The 23,972-nt window shown below is 42.9% G+C and overlaps 1 protein-coding gene across 2 annotated transcripts; it reads left to right on the top strand.

Annotated features, from left to right (window-relative positions):
* Positions 1-1,908: 1,908 nt before the first annotated feature.
* Positions 1,909-22,252, top strand: LOC141987623 (protein FAM240B-like). Of its 2 annotated transcripts, none has more exons than XM_074953131.1 (3): positions 1,909-2,040; positions 20,402-20,544; positions 22,033-22,251. In XM_074953131.1, exons 2-3 carry the CDS (start codon positions 20,405-20,407, stop codon positions 22,109-22,111), a joined length of 219 nt encoding a protein of 72 aa, XP_074809232.1. In that variant the 5' UTR covers positions 1,909-2,040; positions 20,402-20,404; the 3' UTR covers positions 22,112-22,251. The 2 variants fall into 2 exon arrangements, with proteins under 2 accessions (XP_074809232.1, XP_074809233.1); XM_074953132.1 differs by lacking the exon at positions 1,909-2,040 and adding an exon at positions 14,901-14,966 and having other exon boundaries at positions 22,033-22,252.
* The last annotated feature ends 1,720 nt before the right edge of the window (positions 22,253-23,972 follow it).

The raw sequence follows: 23,972 nt of genomic DNA on the forward strand, positions 1-23,972 counted from the left end.
TATGTTGGATCCTTGAAATCTCTTACAAACATGCACTAAAACTTAATGGCAGAAGATGGCCAGATTGGAAATGAAGGTCCTGATCAGCGAGACCGCTCACATAAATGTGGGAGACGACTTAAACATTTTGCCTTTAAATTCCACAACCCTCATAAGTGGCAGTACGTGCTCTGAACACAGAGGCAGAATTTGATAGCTACAGATAAATAAAACCTCAGCCTCTCCAGAGATTTGTTCTTTGTAGTCAGGAAACATTTTGTGGATTCTACAGAGGTCCATGTTAATGGCACTAAGCAGGTGTTTACAGTATATTTCTGAGCCACAGAAGGGGAGCAACGTACTAACAGTTTATGGTGTACTGCTTCATGGAGATATGCTAATGGAGTGAACAAAGACTGATATAACCAAAATAATTTTCACCACATGTAAGGCTTCGTCTACACCTCAGACAAGTTAAAAAACATTCCAACCCATTTTAGATACTGCCAGCAGTGCCTTGTGTACACTGGCACTCAAGCAATTTTAAAACGGATTCAGGTGAACCAACTGGTTGTTTTTTTGTGTAGATGTAATTAAGGTCAATAACAGAAAAAAGCAGTCAAAGTAATCTTGCATCTGGTTATAATATTATAATACACACACACACAGAGGTAGAGTATGTGTGTGTAATATTTGCTTGTGATTTCCAAAGACGTTACTGACTATTTTCTAAAAAGAAATAGTATTGCCAGATCAGTCTTTGCTGAGTTAGGCCCGATCCCGCAAGCACTTGAACATATGCTTAACTTTAACTACATGCATGTCTGCAGGATCATGAACTTACAGCTTATAGTAACTTTGCTGTTTATAGGTCATTTTCCTGGGAGTTACTATACACACACGTGTACACACACATACTGAGACTAGATCTCTATGGCTCTTTATAACAATATGAGTTTTATTTTTAAAGGGCCTGTACTCTAGAGGGAAAAAAAAACGTACATTAAAAACTGCTTTAAATATTTAACAGATCAATCTATTTGGAATACATTGAAATGGTGCTCTATAAAAAAAGGTTACAGCAATTAGGGTTTTGATCAACTTTTTTATATTTATGGAGTTTGGCTACAAGGCTAGCTACAGTAAAAACCTTTTAAACTCTGAACTACAAAAGCACAGACCTAAAAATACTGCCTGTGGCTTTAGCTGCTTGGAGTTTGAAATGTGACAGCAAAGGAAGGTTAAAGTAATCAGTGACGTTATAAATACCACTTAAGCTAAGTGTCACATATGGTATATTAGCAATATAGATGGATACAATGAAAACTGAGATTGGGGTCTACATCTGTCATTAAACACATGTACGAAATATTTTCTCTGAAAATGAAATATAAGAATTCAAGCGATCATCTATAATAGAGTTATAACAACTCCAAATGATGAAACTAGTGCCAGTATAATACCTTTTGGCAGCTAACATTAACAGAACAGACTCCTGTGACTATCGTCTTGAGAGAACAGACTGTGTGATATGTCATAATCAAGCACACATCCTTAGATCAGCAGCTCAAAAGAACAGCATACTTCTACAAGTCACCCTCTAATGCAAAACCAAGTGTGATTTGTCGCACCATCCCAGACACCATTACAGCCAAGATGGTCATATGGAATTTTTCAAGCTTCACAGAACGAATATTAGAATGGATAATATCAGGGTGTATTTTAAAGAATAATTCCTAGCTCTTGCCAAGTCATGCTCTCTGTGGTATCTGCCAGAGTGGGAGGGAGGCATGCTCTCAAGGGGCCTGTGTTTCATGGTCATCTCAGGCAGGGGGCTGCAAAGTTCATTAAATGAGGCTGATCTTATCTCTCTACTAGTTCTGTTCAAAATAGCCTTGATACGATGAAGGATTTATGTTACCCCCACTTCAAATAAAAAGTACTGAGGGATGGATTTCATTGCTGCCCTGTCGCACTGTAGAAGCCAGGGCTGCAGTTGCAATATTCATCACTGGTTTGTGTCACACAGAGGATTTATTGCAGGAAGAATCCATCTCCAAGGTAAGTAAGGATTTGTTTTTCATAATACATTTCATCATCTTAATGTCGCAAGAGGTGAGTACCTTCTCTAACTTTAATTCTTATTTGAAGTATATTCAAATAAAGGTCAAGGTGTGAGGCAAGCCAGGGAATGGTGCCCAGTTTAACAGCATTCTGGAAAAGATTAGAAGTATTGACAGAGAAAATATATTTTAGGATGAAGTCCCTTGGCACAGCACTGGACAAAACACCAATGGGTGTCTCTGTATATTATAGATTGGTGTGCCAAATGGCAGCTGGGGTTACACACACTCCTTCTGCAAAGACTTTCAATCATTATCCATTAGATGGAAGATTTTTTTTAAAAAAAAATAGACACCCAAACCTGAGAGTGGACCTCTCTCCTGTCTGGTATGCTGTGTCAAAATTCTCTCATCTGATGAAGAACATGAGCTGCAGACAGGATCTGTTGTCTTCCTTGATGCCACAGCATCAAGCTCTCCCACTCAACAATCATCATTTAGGATCTTAACATAAGTTTTCATAGACAATAATTTATGCTATTTACCAAGAGCCCTGAATTTAGCAATTCACAGGATCAGGTTTCAAATGGGATGGATGGGGAAAAACTCATGTACTACAGACAATACTTGATCAAGAAAACAAACTACAACTGCTTTAAATGTGGACCATTAAAAGAAAGTCAATAATAGATGGACAGAGTGACGAATAGCTCAGAAAAGGGTAGTCATTCAAACATGCTCTGATGTGCTACTCTTGTGTAAGTGCTCATGCACATAAGTAGTCTTATTGAAGTCAATGGGTCTACACCCGAAAGTGCTCATCTCAGTGTAAGGGTCCCACATGCAGGCCCTAAATGTTTTTGACCTTTGGCAGGGGAGGACAGAGAAAATGAGGCCAACTGAGGACAAGGATAACTGAAAAAACCCTTCAGTACATGACATTATAAAAGCATTGATGCTGCTGTCTTAGACGGAGTAGTCTCCACTCTCCAGAGATTAACCATAATAGCAGCATTACAGATATCATAGTACATGAGTCAGCTGCCAGTAGCCTTGCATTATTCCAGATTTATTTCACACAGTGCTATTATGTGAGAAAATGTCTCAGGAAAACTAGTCTGTGCTGTGTTTTAGGGAGGTCTGCCAAGAATCAGCATGTTCCGATTCTGGCAAATGGGACAGAGTGATCAATATTTTGCAGAAAACAAAAGTCTAAAAGTGGTGCTGTTAACAGGAAGGACTGGCAAACTTTAGAGTGTTGTGTGATACTGGTATGCAAATGTTTCCTTCTAACATGAATGTTTCAGTGTCTATTCTCTTGATGTATGCAGGTAGCTCCCATTAAAATGAGTCAGAGTCATACTCAAACATGGTTCTGATCCTGAAGTTCTTGTGCACAGAAAACTCTCCTTGACTCCCTTGGGATTTACACTGGCCACAGATAGGAAAGAGAACATATACTTCAAATATTACCTCGCTCAAGTCACCCTGTCTGTCTAATATTCTGGGACCAACATGGCTACAACACTGCATACCTCGAATTCTGTCAAGTGTAGAAGGGAGAATAGATGTGTGCAAGGGAATAAAACAATCCAGAGTTCTATTCTTTCACTGATGTCTGTAGACAGTGCTACACTGAACCATGCTACTCTTATCTAAGTACTTGATGATTCTTGGGTCTAAATGAAAAATTGTGCTTATCCAAAATACATACATAAAAACCACCTTCTCTTTAACTACAGAGATACACTGCAATATAGATACACATTTGGGTTTCTAAGCCGACATCCCATTAAATCCCCAAAATAAGTTCTAGTATTGTGGTTTCAGGAAGACCCCAATATTATTGATTTTCTGAATAACATTGGGGGATAGGATGTGCAATGCAATTGCCCTGTAATGATGAGAGTCCAGGTACCAGTGATTCTAAAGGTGGTGTATTTTATTTCATTGAAAGTCATCCTGTTTGGAAAATATATTCCTCATAGCTTCTAGCCACACGACTGATGGTGGACAAATCCTGACCACACTCTGCAGCTCCCCAGCATGCAGCTAGCCAAAACTCCATAACTAGCCACTCCTTCCTTTCTCATGAAGCCTCCCAAAAATCAGACCAATTCTCTGTGTTCCTATATTTTGGCCCCACAATGTAATGACTGATAGAGCTGGCTGGAAAATGGATTTTTCATGCCACAAAAAAATTTGAGATTTCAAGATTTTGTTTCATCCCAGTTCAGGACAAAAAGTCATAAATGTTTGTGAGCCGAAATATTCCAAAAAATTGTGTTTGGACTCAATTCACTGAATATTGAAAAATTTGAAATGTTTTGTTTCAATTGTGATCTGTTTATTAATTATTATTATTATTATTAAAATATATAAAATATAATACATTTTAAAATGAGAAGTCATTTCAAAATAAAAAATCAACATGTCCTGTTCTGAATACGTTGAAAGAGCATATTTTGACCTCTTTGAAGTGTTTTGTTTCAAAACATTTTTTAAAAGGGAAAATGTCAAAAAATCAACACATTCCCCTGAAATTACTCTGTTTCAACAAATCATCATTTTGCAACATAAAAATATTCCCATGGAAAATTTTCAACTAGCTCCAATTACTATGCACCCCAGAATTTACAGATAAAACTCTTGATATGTCGGCAAACATTGGTACATTTCCTTAAACCCGTAAAATTGTTGCAGCTTTTCCAACACGAATTTTAATAGGACAATGTCTGGAAATATTTACTGTACAACTTCCCGTCCCCCGCCCTCCCCCCTTAAATAGGGAACATTTTCTGTTTTATCCTTACAACTACTTTTCTTCCCACATACAGATTTTTGTCCAGGATCTGAAAACCAAACTGAGATTTAAAACCGTAATGGAAACTGGTATTTCAGATCTCGTAATACAATAATTCTTTGCATATCGATGGGATCTAAAATGAATCCTCAAACATGCATCTGAGATAAGAATTGCCACCCCTATTTTGCAAATGAGGAAGTCAGTGGCAGAGCCAATAATAAAAACGGGGGGTGGGGGGAACACATCCTAATTACCAGTCTTATTGTCTAACCTGTAAACAGAGTTCCTAGTATTTTAGTCAAATGTCAACAATGACATTATATATATATTACCCAGACCTCTCTGCTGTGCAATTTCTGTATTTATCCAGCATATCTATATTATGAAGTGCACTTGCTAAGCAAACTACATGTAAGGGAATATGAATACACAATTGGAATTTTATAGCAGGAGATGAATAATACCTAGAAACCCCAGGTAGAATGAATTGGCAGTAGCGATCTGGATATGACCAATATAGAAAGATTTGTTACAGCAATGAGAAAACAGCAGATAGTGTGCAGTACTAGTGATGACTGTAAATACTTTTAGTACACTCTGTACTGGTCTGCAAGGAACCAAAACACTTAAATATATCATTACAATACATTCCAACAGGATCTCTTTCTTTGTATAGCATTCTCTCAGTTTCTGAGACATGAACTCTCAGAGATCTTATCACAACCATTGTTTTTTATTTTTCTTCTATTATTTATATCATTATATTATTTAAATTGTCTCTGATCTCTTTGTTGCAGAGTTCTCCCTCTCCGACCATCTCCTTCAACATTGCCATCAGCCCCCTCCATCATGCCCAGTCTCTTGGCCTTTCCAGTCCCTCATAAACTCTCTTTTGCCAGGACACCTGCCAAAAAAATTGACAACGGCTAGGCTGCTGGTGTGCAGAGACCACAGCCTAACACCCTCACCAATAGGGTCTCATTGTTGCCTTGTACTCCCCTTCTGTCTGTCTGTCTCCATCTATTGCCTCATGTCTTATGCTTAGATTGAGGGCAGCTAACTCTTTTTGTTCTGTGCTTGTATAGTACCTAGCACAGTCCATGACTAGGTCTCCTATGTTTTGTATGGTCACACAAATAATAACGAAAGAAAAATAATAGGCCTTTTCCCTGTAACAACACTCAGGAAGTTGAGGCCTTGCTACAGAGAAGACATTCACCTGAAGTTAGCAAGAAGAGCATGAGGTATTGCAGGGTCCAATGGCCTTAGCAGCACCGGATTTGTAATACCATCTATGCAACATACATAAATTAAGTCTTGCTTGGGTTTAGTCATTTCCCAATTCTGGCAGAAAACAACTTGGGATTTATGCTGGTATAAGGGAAAGCAGAATCTGGACCACTCTTGTCCCCAGTAGTGCTTAATACCTGATGCCTCAGAGGAAGGCAATGACCCATCAATTGCTCTAGACCAGAGGTTCTCAAACTGTGGTCCGTGGACCACCAGTGGTCTGCAAGCTCCATTCAGGTGGTCCGCGGATAGTTCCCCCTAAGGTGCATGCCTGGGTGGCCGCACACAAGAGAATGAAGGACCACCCACCTAATTAGTAGAGCCACACAGGCATGGCTCCACTAATTAGGTGCCTGGACCCTGGAGAAGATGCACATGTAAGGTGAGGTGGTGGCCTTGGGGGGAATAGAGGGTAGGTGGCAGGGGAGTGAGAAGAGGGGGTGGGAGGGAATTTGGGACGTGTAGGACTGTGGTGGCCAGAGAAAAAGGTGACTTTCCCCAGCTCCAAGGCTGTTGGGGAGAGACCCCGCTCCTTCCCAGCCCAGCTTTGTGGCTGCCGCAGCACAGGAAACCCCCTTCTTCCCAGCCCCAACTCGGGAGCTGCTATGGCAGGGGAGAGAGGGCACATCTATCTCATTAGAAAGGTAAGACTACCGATATTAAAATATGAGTTGTGTGCTTTCATTTGTAGAACAAAAAAAAATTAATTATTATTAAGGTTTCTTTGTATAGCACTTTTATCCAAAGCACTTTACAATAGTTAGCTAACGGTACAAACATTTGGAAAGATCATTAAGCGGTCCACCAAGACCCTCAGCAATTTTCAAGTGGTCCACAGAAAAAAAAGTTTGAGAACCATTGCCCTAGACAACTGTACTGTGATTTATACATGAAGGAAAAATGTCTTTGTGACCCCTGCAGGTGAGTATACTTATACTAAAACATGATGGATTTAAAAATCTTGTAAAATGTTGAGTTGTATCCCTGGATATCAACTTTCCATCTGTGCTAGTGAAGCCCCTTTGTATCTACTCTTTTCTAATAAAGGAACTTGAGTTCCAATTCCTTATATGGAAAGGTATTTTTCTGCTAATGGTAACTGTGTTTCATAGAATCAGTGAGTTCCAGCCTCTAGCTATTGATCTTCCACTTACAGAAAAGTCAAGGTGTCACTATTTAACTCCTCTTGTATTCCACTTGTTAGTCCCAATAACATTACTAGTGTTTCCAAATAGCACGGTCAGTAACATAGTTTTCCTACCCTGGGAGGTATACCTTTGCAAATTAAATCTAAAAATAATCAATGAACTCTAATATGATTAAATCTAAAAATAAGCAATCATATTAATCTTGTGTAGGAAAAACCCCTTCAAAAGTCATTCCAGCTATTTCTTTCATTTGGGAGCCGTCAGTTTTGGTTCAGCTTGTTTTCAGCCAGGGCTATGTCAAAAATGATTGCCTGTGAGTGAGTTTCTCATTGTCCTTTGGAAGGATTGTCACCAGAGGCTTAAAATTAAATCTCTTTCAGTCAGAACTATTGCAGTTATGGCAGGCCAGCTCAGGTCAGTCCTAACTCCTGAGATTTACAAGAGGGCTACTTCGAGCTCTTTAAATACTTTAACAAAACATTAGAGTGTTACTGTACACGTTTCAGTACATGCAGAGTTCCTGAGTTCAAGCTGTGTTCAGTGTCCACTTCAAAGTCAGCATCTCACTTCTCCCCTGATCAAAGTCAGCATCTCACTTCTCCCCGGTTCTTCTCCCCTATTTTCACCTCTCCCCTCTCCTTTATCTGAGAAGCTCTTTTATGTTTACTGTGTTAAACAAGATTTTTTAAAATGGAAATAGATTTTGTATGGAACACGGGCCCAATTTGTCTTTGCTGGCATAAAGGGAAAAGAGGGCAGGGTTAAGGTCCCCCTGCTGAGTGAATAGAATTGACACAGCAACTAGACTCCCATGCCTGGCCCATGCTAGGCAACTCAGGCTTGAGCAGCTTGGGCTACAGGGCTGTTTCATTGCTGTGTAGACTCCCAGGCTCAGCCTGGGGCCAGGCTCTAGGACAGAAGTGGGCAAACTACGGCCTCTGGGCCACATCCGGCCTGCAGGACTCTCCTGCCTGGCCCCTGAGCTCCTGGCCCGGGAGGCTAGTCCCCAGCCCCTTCCCTGCTGTTCCCCCCTCCCATGCAGCCTCAGCGCGCCGCGTCACCGGCGCAAGGCTCTGGACGGCCAGGAAGTGCAGTTGCAGAGCCGCGGCCTGACCTGGTGCTCTGGGCGATGCGGCTGTAGCCCCGCCAGCCACCGGTGCTCCAGGCACCACGGTAAGGGGGCGGGGGGCGTTGGATAGAGGGCCGGGGAGTTGGGGGTGGTGGGCAGGGTGTCGGGGTGTGGCTAGGGGTCTGGGCAGTCAGAGGGCAGGAAACAGGGAGGTTGGATGGGACAGAGGTCCTGCGGGGGCAGTCGGGGGGGGGGGTTGGATGGGGTGGCAGGGGGCAGTCAGGGGTGGGGGATTTGGGGGTGGTCAGGGGACAAGGAGCAGGGGGTGGTGGATGGGGTAGGAGTCCGGGGGGGGGGTGAATGGGGCAGAAGTCCTAGGGGAGCTGTCAGGGGGCGAGAAACGGGGGGGGGGGGTTGGATAGGAGGCGGGGGCCAGGCCATGCCTGGCTGTTTGGGGAGGCACAGCTTCCCCTAACCGGCCCTCCATACAATTTTGGAAACCGGATGTGGCCCTCAGGCCAAAAATTTTGCCCACCCCTGCTCTAGGACCATGCAGAGGCGCAGGGCCCCAGAGCTCAGGCTCCAGCCCAAGCCCAGAAGTCTACTACACAGCAATGAAACAGCCCTGCAGACCAGCCCTGTGAGCCAGAGTCGGCTGGCACGGACCAGCTGCAAGTTTTTCTTTGCTGTGTAGACATACCCATAGAGGGCTTCTCAGGTAGATGCAGATCCTTGCAGAAGCCCCTGGCACAGGGGCAGCATTCTGGGACAGGCCAGAGATTAGCAGGTGGCATAGCCAGGGTATCCCATTGTGCAGCTGAATTCAGGTACATGAGCATGTGAAGGACCAAGAAGAAAAAGAGGTCAATCATTCTGGAAGGTTTGGGGCAGGAATCCTGTAAGCATGTGTGTTAATTGAGGCAAACAGTAAAAGCACTGGAATTTGAAACAGGTAGGAAGATTCAGTTTTCAAAAACTACTGAATATTCATGTGCTAAATTTTCAAAGCTCTGGTGTTAAGAAGGGCGGCGAATAACCCTTTTATAGGGCCAGACTGTGTCCTGCATAGGTGGGGCTGCAGAGCCGCAATGCCCAAGCAGCACTGAGCCAGATTCTAGGTTTGTCCAGCTACAAGAATGGGGGAAAAAGCCTAACCGCAAATTAATCCACATTTGAACATATAATAAAAAGCTTGATATGAGTGACAGGATAGGCCAGTTCTTATTTTACCTGAGCAAGTGAACCCATCTTAAAAAGACTCATACACACAGAAAAGTGTCATGATCCAAATGTAGCATATAGCACATTAACAGCACTTCAGACTCCAGACTATTCTAAAATTCTTCCCAGTATTTCTGCACAGAATATCAGGTGACTTAACAGTGAAGACTAACGCAGAACCCCTTCTTTTGATAGCTTACAAGGTGTTATTTCAACATATAGTTTGGTTCTTTTAATGACAGGTTTCAGAGTAACAGCCGTGTTAGTCTGTATTCGTAAAAAGAAAAAGAAAAGGAGTACTTGTGGCACCTTAGAGACTAACCAGTTTATTTGAGCATGAGCTTTCGTGAGCTACAGCTCACTTCATCGGATGCATAGCATATCGTGGAAACTGCAGAAGACATTATATACACACAGAGACCATGAAACAAAACTTCCTCCCACCCCACTGTCCTGCTGCTAACAGCTTATCTAAAGTGATCATCAAGGAAGGCCATTTCCAGCACAAATCCAGGTTTTCTCACCCTTCCCCCCCCACACACACACACACAGACACACATACAAACTCACTCTCCTGCTGGTAATAGCCCATCCCTCTTTGAAACCTCTCTTTATAATGCGCATGATAATCAAGGTGGGTCATTTCCAGCACTAATCCAGGTTTTCTCACCACCCTCCCCCCACACACACACACACCCCTCCAAAAACCACACACACAAACTCACTCTCCTGCTGGCAATAGCTCACCTTACAATGTGCACAGCAATAATCCAAGTTTAACCAGAACGTCTTGGGGGGGGGGGGTTGTAGGAAAAAAACAAGGGGAGATAGGCTACCTTGCATAATGACTTAGCCACTCCCAGTCTCTATTCAAGTCCAAATTAATAGTATCCAATTTGCAAATGAATTCCAATTCAGCAGTTTCTCGCTGGAGTCTGGATTTGAAGTTTTTTTGCTTTAAGATAGCGACCCTCATGTCTGTGATTGCGTGACCAGAGAGATTGAAGTGTTCTCCGACTGGTTTGTGAATGTTATAATTCTTAACATCTGATTTGTGTCCATTTATTCTTTTACGTAGAGACTGTCCAGTTTGACCAATGTACATGGCAGAGGGGCATTGCTGGCACATGATGGCATATATCACATTGGTGGATGTGCAGGTGAACGAGCCTCTGATAGTGTGGCTGATGTTGTTAGGCCCTGTGATGGTGTTCCCTGAATAGATATGTGGGCACAGTTGGCAACGGGCTTTGTTGCAAGGATAGGTTCCTGGGTTAGTGGTTCTGTTGTGTGGTATGTGGTTGTTGGTGAGTATTCGCTTCAGGTTGGGGGGCTGTCTGTAGGCAAGGACTGGCCTTTCTCCCAAGATTTGTGAGAGTGTTGGGTCATCCTTCAGGATAGGTTGTAGATCCTTAATAATGCGTTGGAGGGGTTTTAGTTGGGGGCTGAAGGTGACGGCTAGTGGCGTTCTGTTATTTTCTTTGTTAGGCCTGTCCTGTAGTAGGTGACTTCTGGGAACTCTTCTGGCTCTATCAATCTGTTTCTTCACTTCCGCAGGTGGGTATTGTAGTTGTAAGAATGCTTGATAGAGATCTTGTAGGTGTTTGTCTCTGTCTGAGGGGTTGGAGCAAATGCGGTTGTATCGCAGAGCTTGGCTGTAGACGATGGATCGTGTGGTGTGGTCAGGGTGAAAGCTGGAGGCATGTAGGTAGGAATAGCAGTCAGTAGGTTTCCGGTATAGGGTGGTGTTGATGTGACCATCGTTTATTAGCACTGTAGTGTCCAGGAAGTGGATCTCATGTGTGGACTGGACCAGGCTGAGGTTGATGGTGGGATGGAAATTGTTGAAATCATGGTGGAATTCCTCAAGGGCTTCTTTTCCATGGGTCCAGATGATGAAGATGTCATCAATATAGCGCAAGTAAAGTAGGGGCGTTAGGGGACGAGAGCTGAGGAAGCGTTGTTCTAAATCAGCCATAAAAATGTTGGCATACTGTGGGGCCATGCGAGTACCCATAGCAGTGCCGCTGATCTGAAGGTATACATTGTCCCCAAATGTAAAATAGTTATGGGTAAGGACAAAGTCACAAAGTTCAGCCACCAGGTTAGCCGTGACATTATCGGGGATAGTGTTCTTGATGGCTTGTAGTCCATCTTTGTGTGGAATGTTGGTGTAGAGGGCTTCTACATCCATAGTGGCCAGGATGGTGTTATCAGGAAGATCACCAATGGATTGTAGTTTCCTCAGGAAGTCAGTGGTGTCTCGAAGGTAGCTGGGAGTGCTGGTAGCGTAGGGCCTGAGGAGTGAGTCTACATAGCCGGACAATCCTGCTGTCAGGGTGCCAATGCCTGAGATGATGGGGCGTCCAGGATTTCCAGGTTTATGGATCTTGGGTAGTAGATAGAATATCCCAGGTCGGGATTCCAGGGGTGTGTCTGTGCGGATTTGATCTTGTGCTTTTTCAGGAAGTTTCTTGAGCAAATGCTGTAGATGCTTTTGGTAACTCTCAGTGGGATCAGAGGGTAATGGCTTGTAGAAAGTGGTGTTGGAGAGCTGCCGAGCAGCCTCTTGTTCATATTCCGACCTATTCATGATGACAACAGCACCTCCTTTGTCAGCCTTTTTGATTATGATGTCAGAGTTGTTTCTGAGGCTGTGGATGGCATTGTGTTCTGCACGGCTGAGGTTATGGGGCAAGTGATGCTGCTTTTCCACAATTTCAGCCCGTGCACGTCGGCGGAAGCACTCTATGTAGAAGTCCAGTCTGCTGTTTCGACCTTCAGGAGGAGTCCACCTAGAATCCTTCTTTTTGTAATGTTGGTAGGCAGGCCTCTGTGGATCATTATGTTGTTCAGAGGTATTTTGGAAATATTCGGGCATTGGCACCCTGACAGCAGGATTGTCCGGCTATGTAGACTCACTCCTCAGGCCCTACGCTACCAGCACTCCCAGCTACCTTCGAGACACCACTGACTTCCTGAGGAAACTACAATCCATTGGTGATCTTCCTGATAACACCATCCTGGCCACTATGGATATAGAAGCCCTCTACACCAACATTCCACACAAAGATGGACTACAAGCCATCAAGAACACTATCCCCGATAATGTCACGGCTAACCTGGTGGCTGAACTTTGTGACTTTGTCCTTACCCATAACTATTTTACATTTGGGGACAATGTATACCTTCAGATCAGCGGCACTGCTATGGGTACTCGCATGGCCCCACAGTATGCCAACATTTTTATGGCTGATTTAGAACAACGCTTCCTCAGCTCTCATCCCCTAACGCCCCTACTTTACTTGCGCTATATTGATGACATCTTCATCATCTGGACCCATGGAAAAGAAGCCCTTGAGGAATTCCACCATGATTTCAACAATTTCCATCCCACCATCAACCTCAGCCTGGTCCAGTCCACACATGAGATCCACTTCCTGGACACTACAGTGCTAATAAACGATGGTCACATCAACACCACCCTATACCGGAAACCTACTGACCGCTATTCCTACCTACATGCCTCCAGCTTTCACCCTGACCACACCACACGATCCATCGTCTACAGCCAAGCTCTGCGATACAACCGCATTTGCTCCAACCCCTCAGACAGAGACAAACACCTACAAGATCTCTATCAAGCATTCTTACAACTACAATACCCACCTGCGGAAGTGAAGAAACAGATTGATAGAGCCAGAAGAGTTCCCAGAAGTCACCTACTACAGGACAGGCCCAACAAAGAAAATAACAGAACGCCACTAGCCATCACCTTCAGCCCCCAACTAAAACCCCTCCAACGCATTATTAAGGATCTACAACCTATCCTGAAGGATGACCCAACACTCTCACAAATCTTGGGAGAAAGGCCAGTCCTTGCCTACAGACAGCCCCCCAACCTGAAGCGAATACTCACCAACAACCACATACCACACAACAGAACCACTAACCCAGGAACCTATCCTTGCAACAAAGCCCGTTGCCAACTGTGCCCACATATCTATTCAGGGAACACCATCACAGGGCCTAACAACATCAGCCACACTATCAGAGGCTCGTTCACCTGCACATCCACCAATGTGATATATGCCATCATGTGCCAGCAATGCCCCTCTGCCATGTAAATTGGTCAAACTGGACAGTCTCTACGTAAAAGAATAAATGGACACAAATCAGATGTTAAGAATTATAACATTCATAAACCAGTCGGAGAACACTTCAATCTCTCTGGTCACGCAATCACAGACATGAGGGTCGCTATCTTAAAGCAAAAAAACTTCAAATCCAGACTCCAGCGAGAAACTGCTGAATTGGAATTCATTTGCAAATTGGATACTATTAATTTGGGCTTGAATAGAGACTGGGAGTGGCTAAGTCATTATGCAAGGTAGCCTATCTCCCCTTGTTTTTTTCCTACAAACCCCCCCCCCCCCAAGACGTTCTGGTTAAACTTGGATTATTGCTGTGCACATTGTAAGGTGAGCTATTGCCAGCAGGAGAGTGAGTTTGTGTGTGTGGTTTTTGGAGGGGGGTGTGTGTGTGGGGGGGGGAGGGTGGTGAGAAAACCTGGATTAGTGCTGGAAATGACCCACCTTGATTATCATGCGCATTATAAAGAGAGGTTTCAAAGAGGGATGGGCTATTACCAGCAGGAGAGTGAGTTTGTATGTGTGTCTGTGTGTGTGGGGGGGGGGGGGGAAGGGTGAGAAAACCTGGATTTGTGCTGGAAATGGCCTTCCTTGATGATCACTTTAGATAAGCTGTTAGCAGCGGGACAGTGGGGTGGGAGGAAGTTTTGTTTCATGGTCTCTGTGTGTATATAATGTCTTCTGCAGTTTCCACGATATGCTATGCATCCGATGAAGTGAGCTGTAGCTCACGAAAGCTCATGCTCAAATAAACTGGTTAGTCTCTAAGGTGCCACAAGTACTCCTTTTCTTGTTCTTTTAATGGTTAGGAACAAACAAAAATCATCATTTACATCAGGAGCAAGAAGACAGTCAATAAAACTGAAAGGCAGGATAGTTATAACAGATAAAAGGAAATACTTTTTTTCTATGAGTCACATTTAGCCTTTGGAACCCATTGCCCCAAGGTATAATTGAGACCAATAGCTCAGCAGGATTCAAATAATGAATGGACAGTAAGAACATTCACGGCTATATTAATCAGGAATTTATAAGAATAAGGAAGAACTATAAACCCTTATGCTTCAGGCTATAAGCCCACATCTGAGGAAGTTAGGAAATAATGTCCCCTATGGAAAAATACTCCTAATTGCTTGCTTACGGGCTCTTTTTCTTTTTCCCTTTTTTTAAGAACCTGATACTGGTCATTCTCAGAAACAGAATACTGGACTAGAAGGACGATTAGTCTGATTCAAATTGGTAAATGCTGTGATATATTCCTACATTTGTAACATTCTGCTGTGCTTAGAGAAAACTAGAAAGAAGTAATTTTTTTCATTGACACATTGACACATGAAACAAAAAAAGAAATAAGGAGATTTTCAAAAGCAACCAAAATGTTTTTGGCCATAACTTTTAATCAAGAAATAATTTTCTTGCAGCATACAATTATACCTGCAATTAATCCCAAATACAAATGCCAGCACACATATACCTATCAGATTTACTTGCTCAACATGTCACCTTCAGAAAAGTGACTACCATAGTGAAGTCTTTCTGAAAATCAGACTCAAAATGAAGAGCCCCAATAATTCAGGGGAAATGGGTTGGCAAATAAGGGGGTTTTCAAACTCAGAAACCCAAGAAGAACCCAAAGTCACAGCAAAATCTCAAAAAGTAAAGAAAACAATCCCTTCAAAGAGGCTGTTTTTGTTCTGAGCTCCTAGTCTCTTTGTAATATGTGTCACATTTTCTCATAAAACAACTGAATCTCTAAATAGAATTATATAAACATTACAAGCTCCCAGCTTTGGTTTTCATACCATGCCTGGCAGGTGAATGGCAGCAATTTCTTCAAGCTTTTCCAAGCAAGCCTATAAGGACTATTTTACTAGCTCTCTGCAGCTCTGATTAAAATAAATTACAAATAATTGCTACAAATTCAGACAAGGCATAAAAACCCTACATACTTGTGAAAAATTAAATGTTGTGGAAGATGGTTGTAATGACATTTTCATGCAAAACCACATCATTTGGAAAGCAGGATGTATAAGTATAATCTAAAACCTGTTCCATGCTTAATGAAGACTACAAAGGGATATTTTTGGAAATAATGACATTTTCTAGCTGTAACATGGGGCGCAGAAGCATTGCTATTAACCCGTTAATAGTCCCATTGAGAGAGAGAGATTATTATTTTATAAAATTTGTCCCCAAATTTATTTCTCAAGCTGATGTTGAATGTAAACTGCCTTGAAGGTACAAGATGACTATCAGAAAGAAATGTAATAAAAGAGACAAACTATATTCAATTAAGATGGCTTTGTTTTGATTTTTTTAAATAATTCATGGGCTTTTGCAATTTTGCATCCTGTATAATCTTTAACCTTCCCCATTTCTGAGAAAAATAAAGGTAAATGCTGTACTGATTAATGGAAAAACCAATAGAACTCTATCCCTTCAATACCGGGGCCTACTGTAGCCATTTTACAGTCTCTAGTACAAGTTCAACAAGAACTCAACTTCAGAATGAATAACCTGCTGTCTCATTCCCCCATGCCATTATTGGTGGTCAGTAGAGTTTCTCATTCTCTCTTTGTCTCAGGCTGTGTCTATACTAGAAAGGTTTTGCTGATACAGCTATAGGCCATGTCTACACTAGTGAGCTTAAAGCAGCACAGTGGTAACAATGCAGCTGCGCCACTGTAAGATCGCACGTGTAGCTGATCTTTGCTGACGGGAGAGAGCTGTCCCGTCAACATAATAAAACCACCCACAACGGGTGGTGGTAGCTATGTAGGTGGGAGAAGCTCTCCCACCGACATAGCGCAACACATACTACCACTTATGCCAGCAAAATATATGTCGCTCAGGGATGTGTGTTTTTCACACCCTGAGCAACTAAGTTTTGCCAACATATGTGGTAGTGTAGACATGGCCGTACCGGGACAGATATACCAGCAGAGCCTCCAGGGGAGATGCAGCTTATATACCGTCATAAGGCAATCTTTTGACGGTATAGTGAAACCACCTTCCCAGATGACATAAGCTATAATGGAAAAAGTGCTCTTTTGCCAATATAGTTGTGTTCACACAGAGGTTACTTGGTTGGTTTTTTTTGCTGGCATAGATATGTCCGTCAGGGATGCAGATTTCTCCACACTCCTGACCAATATAGCTATACTGGCAAAACTTTGTAATGTAGACCTGGTCTCACGCTATGTCTACATTAGGAGTGCTTTACTGGTATAGGAATACCAGTATACTATACTAGGCAGCAAAATGCTCCTAGCATGGATGCAAACTATACTGGCAAACTGGTGCTTTGTATTGGTACCCCCCACAACATGCCTGAGCAAAAGAAAAGCATGAGAAAAATAGCAACGTGGCCAAAGCAACAGTATTCAGGAGGTCAGGTGGGTTTGTGCTCGTGCAGGTAACCCATGCTGCTGCATATGCCACCATGGCCACACCCATACTGCTGTTTTTAGTACATTAGCTCAAGCAGAGCTAATACATATCAGTCTACCCTCCCAGCTGCTGTACAGACTTATCCTACTGGCAGAGCCAATGCCAACCTCACAATGCTGCAGGAATACGACTAAAAGAACCCTCCTAGTCTCTATAAGCACAGGAATGTACCACTTGTAACAGTTGGCCAAGCTTGCGAGGCCCTGCACTCAACTTGATGGAATTTGTCTGTTGTGCCATAACTTTTGAATGCCACATCTGACCTATTCCAAAATTTCAGGGAACGTTCTAGACATCAGTGGCCAGAACCTCTTGATTTGGAGGGCAATCAGAATGCCAAAAGAGAGAAAAGGGGGACACGTAGAGCTCCTGTCATCTCTTGATGGCACTCATTAACCCCTTGCAGCATAACATTTCCCCTGTTCATATCTCAGGAGAGTTTAACATGTTGACACACTGAGGTTATGTCTACACTTAAAACACTGCTGCAGCTTTGCCACTGTACTGTAGCACTTCTGTGTAGACGCTCCATACAGTGACAGGAGGGGCTTTCCCATTGCTGTAGGTAATCCACCTCCCTGAGAGGCAGTAGCTAGGTAGACAGAATTCTTCCATAAACCTAGCACTGTCTACATTGAGGGTTAAGTTGGCTTAGGCACGCCGCTCAGAGTGTGGATTTTTCACACCCCGAGAGACATAGCTATGCCAATGTAACTTTTCAGTGTAGACCTGCTGGGGAGCGATGAGGTAGATTCTTAGCTTGCAGGGGCAGCCAGAGGGAGAAGAGAGAGAAGGCTTCATTCATTCCATCTTCCTTCCTAATGTCCTGCCTCCTCAGCCTGCGCCAAGTGGGAAGAAAGATGGCACCAGCCATCCACCCCTTCCTTCCAATTTGGGAGAAAGAAAGGCAGTCTGGGGTGAGGGAAGAAGAAACACAGGGCTTCCCTGGCATGTTGCAGAGAATGGAGGATCATAGCAGGAATGGGCAGAGAGCAATAGAGGAAAACAGAGCTCTAGGTATGGTGAGGAAAATGTGGGACCTTGATGGGGGCAGTGGAGGAGGAGAGACACACAGCACCCTTGACATGGTGTAGACTAGAGAATGGGGGACCCTGGTGTGGGCATAAGGGGGATTGGAGGGGATCAGAATCCCTGACATGCTGTGAAAATGAAGGACCCTGGTGTGGGGGGAGAAGGGAATGGAGAGGAACAGAGCCTCTGGTATGGCGTGGAGAATGGGGGACCCTGCTGTGCAGGGGTACACAGAACCATTAGTGGAGGAAACTGGGGAACCCTGGTGGGGGATGTTGGTATGGGGAAGGGAGGCGCACAGAGTCACTGCAATAGGGAAAAGAATGCGGGACTCTGGTATGGGAGGAAAGAAACTGGGGGGCACACAGAGACCCTACCAGGGAGGTGATTGCGGGGAGTTGCAGCAAGTCCCTGAAATAGATGGGGACAGGAGAATGGAACACAGGGAACACGTTGGGATCATGAACGGATGCCAGGAGCATGGCCAGCAGAAGCAACAAAGCATGTAACCCCCCCAATATATGTTGTGATTTACAGGATAATTATGTTAACAAAACAGTAAAGACTATGCAAAAATGGCATTGTCTTATTCTACGGGGCCTATCCAGGAAGGCACTTATTTCTGTATGTAACCTTAAGCATGGGTACATGATCCAATACCTTCCATATTCAGGGCCCAGATGTGTTGCCAAGTTATATCTGTTTTATTTTGTTGATTCAGACCCCAGTGCTCCCATTGATGATTGCACTTAATCACATGCCTGGGCCTGCACAGCCCCACTTATGTTAATGGCACTTTGGGTAGGCACAGAGGTATGCCCTCACACAGACAATTGCAGGATCAGGGCCTACAACAAGGAACACTTCATGAGGCTCCCCCTGAAGGGCTACTTCGATTCATTCCATCAGGTTGGGGGAAGGTTTTCACTCACCTCAGTTGTTATTGTTCCCCTTTGCCAAGCAGTAGCAGATTTTGACTCCGACAGGTCAGTTTCCCATTTGTAGCAGAAATTGTGGAGTCAGGTATTTTCTAGGGAATTTGTTTCCTTACAAAATGTACACACCATCCTGTTTCCTTGAACTAAGATGGCAACACACCGCACAAAGGCAACTGTCTTTTGCATAAACCCTAGCTGAGGCTCTGCTCCAGCCCCAGAAGCAGCTACCTCCCTCCAATCTCACTGCAAAACTCATGCTTAACACTTAGCCCTCAAGAACAGAAACACCCCTAGCCCAAAACTCTTACCAAGAACATCCCTGGCCAGAAAGGTGAACCCTTAACCCTCCTTTTGTGCACTTGATTTGCAATATAAAAGCTCTGGAAGGAATAATAACTACACTGAAAGTGCTTTAACCCACACAATACCCTTAACGATTGAGTATGGTTACTGCCTGACACCCTTAACTCTTCCTCTGGAGAGTTTCACCCTGTTAACCCCAAATGTGCAAGTCACTAACACCCTTTGTTACAACACTACAAAATGTATCAATATCAACTACAATCAGTGGAAATAAGGTGGAATGAAAGACTAAGCTATTAAGAGTGCTATTAATTTCACTGTAAAGTCTTTGGCCTGTGGAACTTTGGGGGACGTTTCTATTATCTTTGTATAAATAATTAAATAGTCAAATAGAGACATGCTTGCCTACATCTTGTGGAAGTGTAAAGATACTATGAGAACATACTTGCCAGAAATGGGTTTACTCATTAACGCAGGTGTTAACATGAACTGGTAATTAGCCTGTTGGCAATTTACTTTCAGAGAAACCTTGGAAAAATCTTACAAATGTCAGTTACTTTTACATTTATCTCTTTAACTTATGAGCACTGCACACACAAAAAGTTTTCATCATTATGCTAAAGTGAGTGCAGTAACTTTATCCCGAATTGTGCGCTAAAAGGTCACAACCACAATTATATGGAGGTGAAAGATATTTTACCAAAGGCACTTTAAGATGAACAATTAGGAATCATAATTACTGTAGAACAGCATATACCTCAAGTGCCAGCTTTCTGAATGACAAAGCAGAAGCATGATTCATTCCCATTAAGTTCTTCTTTTGCTTCCATGGTAAAAAGACTGCATGTGAATTCAGTGTAAAGATCTAAAGCATGCTGCAGTAGCACCATATTCCAGACAGCAAAATAGAAGAGGACTGGTAACTGGTCATTTGGGTTTTCTCCTTTACAGAAAATGAATAGTCAATATGTGCGCTTTGAAGTGTTTGGATGTGAAACTGAGGAACTAACAGATTTCTGGGAAAAGACAATTGAAAAACAAACTAAGCATCTGCAAATTGAAAAAGAACGTCAACAGAGAAGTGCTCTGCCAAAGTAAGTTGCAGGGGGGTGGGGGAAGGGGTGCTTGCTTCTGTGGGTTGGTATTGTAATCCTTTAAAAAAATAATAAATAAATACATTTAGTGCATGCCATAGATGCCAGAATGACAGCCCAGGAAATATGGGTTCTCTGTATAATATACAACAACAAAGCTTCATGCGCTGCCCCTCCCACTGTGTGCCTCAACCATGACCTCAATGGCCATCTCATAAAGACGAGAGAGAGTAGTTTATTCTTGGGACCTGCTCAAGCCACTAATGCTACCTTTCTCCCTCACTGTCTGGTGCTGTGTGGAGCCTCAGCTCAACCACAGTAGAGAATCTGGCCTTAGATCATTTAGCCTTTCTAGCCTTGTGTTCGCTATGAAAAAATGTGTGTTCTTAACTCAGAGTAGCTAATGTAACTAACCCACGGTCAATCCCTAATTAAAACAAGGCAGCTGTAGTTTCAACATGTGTCAGCAGGCCAAGGCACACCCTAAGCTCCCCTCTAGTCTTTACCTCAGCCTGCTAACCTGTGAAAACTATAAACTGCCTTGTCTTCAGAGGATCTTACCTTGTGTTGGTTACCCCGAAGTAAAGAACACGCCTTTTCTTTTTTTTTCCCCTAGTGAAGAAGCACCTTTTCACACAAGCTGGTCCCAAATAAAGGAAGCGTTCAAAATTCACCCACCCTTTCCCTTTTTTTTTTTGAAAAAAATTTAAAATCCAACAGAAGAGGAAGGAAGGATGGATGGTGTTGCAGTTAGTGCCCTGGCTTAGGATGTGTGAGAGCTGAGCTAAGTTCAGTTCCTGGGTCTGCCTTAGATTTACACTGTAACCTCAGGCAAGTCCCTTAATTTCTGCATCCTCAGCTCCCCACCTGTAAAATTTCTCCCATCTTTTGTCTGTCTTGTCTATTCGCTCTTTGGGCCAGGAACTCTTACTATGAATCTGTGCAGTGCCTAGTACAGTGCCTTGATCCTTTTTGGGGCCTTTAGGTACTACTGCACTAGAAATGAACTCCAATCTCTCGCCTAACCTATCTGGTCAACAAATAAGAAGTATTGCTCCTGGCAAGAATCTTGTAGATTTAACCATACACAGTCTCTCCTTTGCTTTCAATCTAGTAGTGCCAGAGGAAACCAAGAAAGTACTGTAAGAGGTTGTCCAGGAGGTGGCAGCAGCCAACCTTGAGAATTAAGGGATGACCTCACAAAGTAGCTTTGTCAAGCCAGGAGAGATGAAAACCAGAGATGACTGAGCCCCAAAGCTCAGGTTAGGTTTCCTCATCATGTCATCCCAGGGGCATTATGCTCGAAGACACTCCAGACGCGCAGGGTTTGGTAGATCTCCCACTGTTGCTACTGCTGGTGGAGCAGCACCAATGGTAGCAGTGGTGGAAAATGTTAGAAAGATGCGTTTGGTGGTATCTCTCAAAGCCCAGAGATATGCAAGACTGGAGTCTTTTTGGTGATACCAGTGTTTATGTTTCCTGTCTTAGACTCAGAACTGAATGGAAGGAGAGGCTGGAAAAAAGGATACAGATGATGAAGACTCAAAATGAAGAGCCGGCTAGTTGAAGGCTTCTTACACATTTGGGAAAAGAAGGAAAAATGTTTTGCAGAAGAAAACCGTAGTGTACCCAATTTATTTTTATTTACAAGCTTTGATGAGATTTATTTTACAGCACCGTCATCATGTAGGGAGTTCATATGTGAAACCTTGACTACTGCTTATGAGACCTATTCTCTATGTGAACCCCTCATTCAGTGAGGAGAGAATAAATGTGTATGGATCCTAAATTGTGGTTCCCTGATGCAGACAACTGCCTGGAAAAGGAATTTAGTATCATTTTAACTAAATGCTCATTGAAATAGTCTCCTGTGTATTTTACTAAATACGCCTTAGGTTTCTATACATACTGATATGATACAGCAAAATTTAATGTTGTGGTTTTCCTTTGAAATTGTTTAATACATTTTTGGGTTTTTGACTACTATGAAACCACAAATATACACAGAGAACAAATACACTTAAAATATATTCAATTATTACTAATACACTTTGGGAGCAGGTCCAATTCCTCCTCCTTATAAGACAGATTTTTTCAAAGTGTATCCGTCTAACCTCTACCACAAATGTGCAATAGCCTTTACTAAAATGGAAGTGTTTCAATGGAATAATGCTATCCAGTTGCTTCTTTTTTAGAGTGACTGCCACAGGAGTAATGCACGGCAAAATGGGTTCTTACAAAACACCCAAAAAATCCCTTTCCCTCAATTGCTCAGCTGTCAGTCTCTAGTGATGACATCATTTGACTACTTCCCCAGTCTCCATATTGTTCCAGGGTAGACAAAATTTGTATTGCCAAGGGGGAGGGGGGCGCAGAGGAGAAATCAGTAAAAGCAAGATTCTGGTTTTTATAGCTTAGGTAAATTGTTATCGTAAAGCACATTTAAAATGTTATATTTTCCTTTGTACATCACATTTCAAATATGCAACTTTGGAGTGACCTGAGGGCAAAAAACAAATATGGCATCCAATAGGAGTTGTCCACCTGGAAATGACAGGCTGATCTGGAGCCTGAAAAACGCAGTTCAAACATAAAAAACTACCTCGGACCACATGCTCAGAAATCAAGTCATCGCAACTTTTGAAAAGAATTTCCCTGTGGGCTGAAACTGCCAAAAATATGCTATGCTCCATTTCTTCAATATGGTTTTGTTACACTGCTTTCAAAGTGACATAAGCTAAACTGGAAAGGCACTCTTATTTCACATCTACATAGGGAGTTATAACAGTATAACTATAACCATACAATTATACCTGTAAATGTCCCCATGTAGACAAGCCTCAAGGGAGTTAGGCACACAGCTCCCATTAAGTTTTAGTAGGAGTTAGCTCCTTTGAAAATCCCAGGCTGTGCAGCTCAATTTTCTCCTCACTTGCCTGTGCTCAGCACCTCCTAAAGCCAAGACCAAATTCTGCTCTCAGGGTTGCACTAGATTTTACATTGGTGTAGCAGAGCTCAAAAATGGGACCCAAGGGCCAAAGGTTATGGCTGCACTACAGCTTAAGTCGACATAAATTATGTCATTCAGGAGTGTGAATTAGCCACTTCCCTGAGCAACATAATTTATGCCGATTTAAGTGCCAGTGTGGACAGTTCTATGTCAGTGGAGGAGCGTCTCCCAGCAACATGGCTACCACCACTCATGGGGGCTGGAGAAATTAAGCTGATGGGAGAGCTCTCTCCCATCAGCTTAGAGCAGAGGTCGGCAACCTTTCAGAAGTCTTCATTTATTCACTCTAATTTAAGGTTTCATGTGCCAGTAATACATTTTAACATTTTTAGACGGTCTCCTTCTATAAGTCTATAATATATAACTGAACTATTGTTGTATGTAAAGTAAATAAGGTTTTTAAAATGTTTAAGAAGCT

The sequence above is a fragment of the Natator depressus genome, chromosome 5, assembly GCF_965152275.1.
Source record: "Natator depressus isolate rNatDep1 chromosome 5, rNatDep2.hap1, whole genome shotgun sequence".
In the NCBI taxonomy this organism is placed as follows: domain Eukaryota; kingdom Metazoa; phylum Chordata; order Testudines; family Cheloniidae; genus Natator; species Natator depressus.

What these genes read in the sequence shown, in the direction of transcription:
- LOC141987623 (XM_074953131.1), top strand. Translation starts at nt 20,405, where the DNA reads ATGAATAGTCAATATGTGCGCTTTGAAGTGTTTGGATGTGAAACTGAG. An exon ending in CAGAGAAGTGCTCTGCCAAA is followed by an intron (nt 20,545 to 22,032) that starts GTAAGTTGCAGG and finishes TTCCTGTCTTAG; the next exon opens with ACTCAGAACTGAATGGAAGG.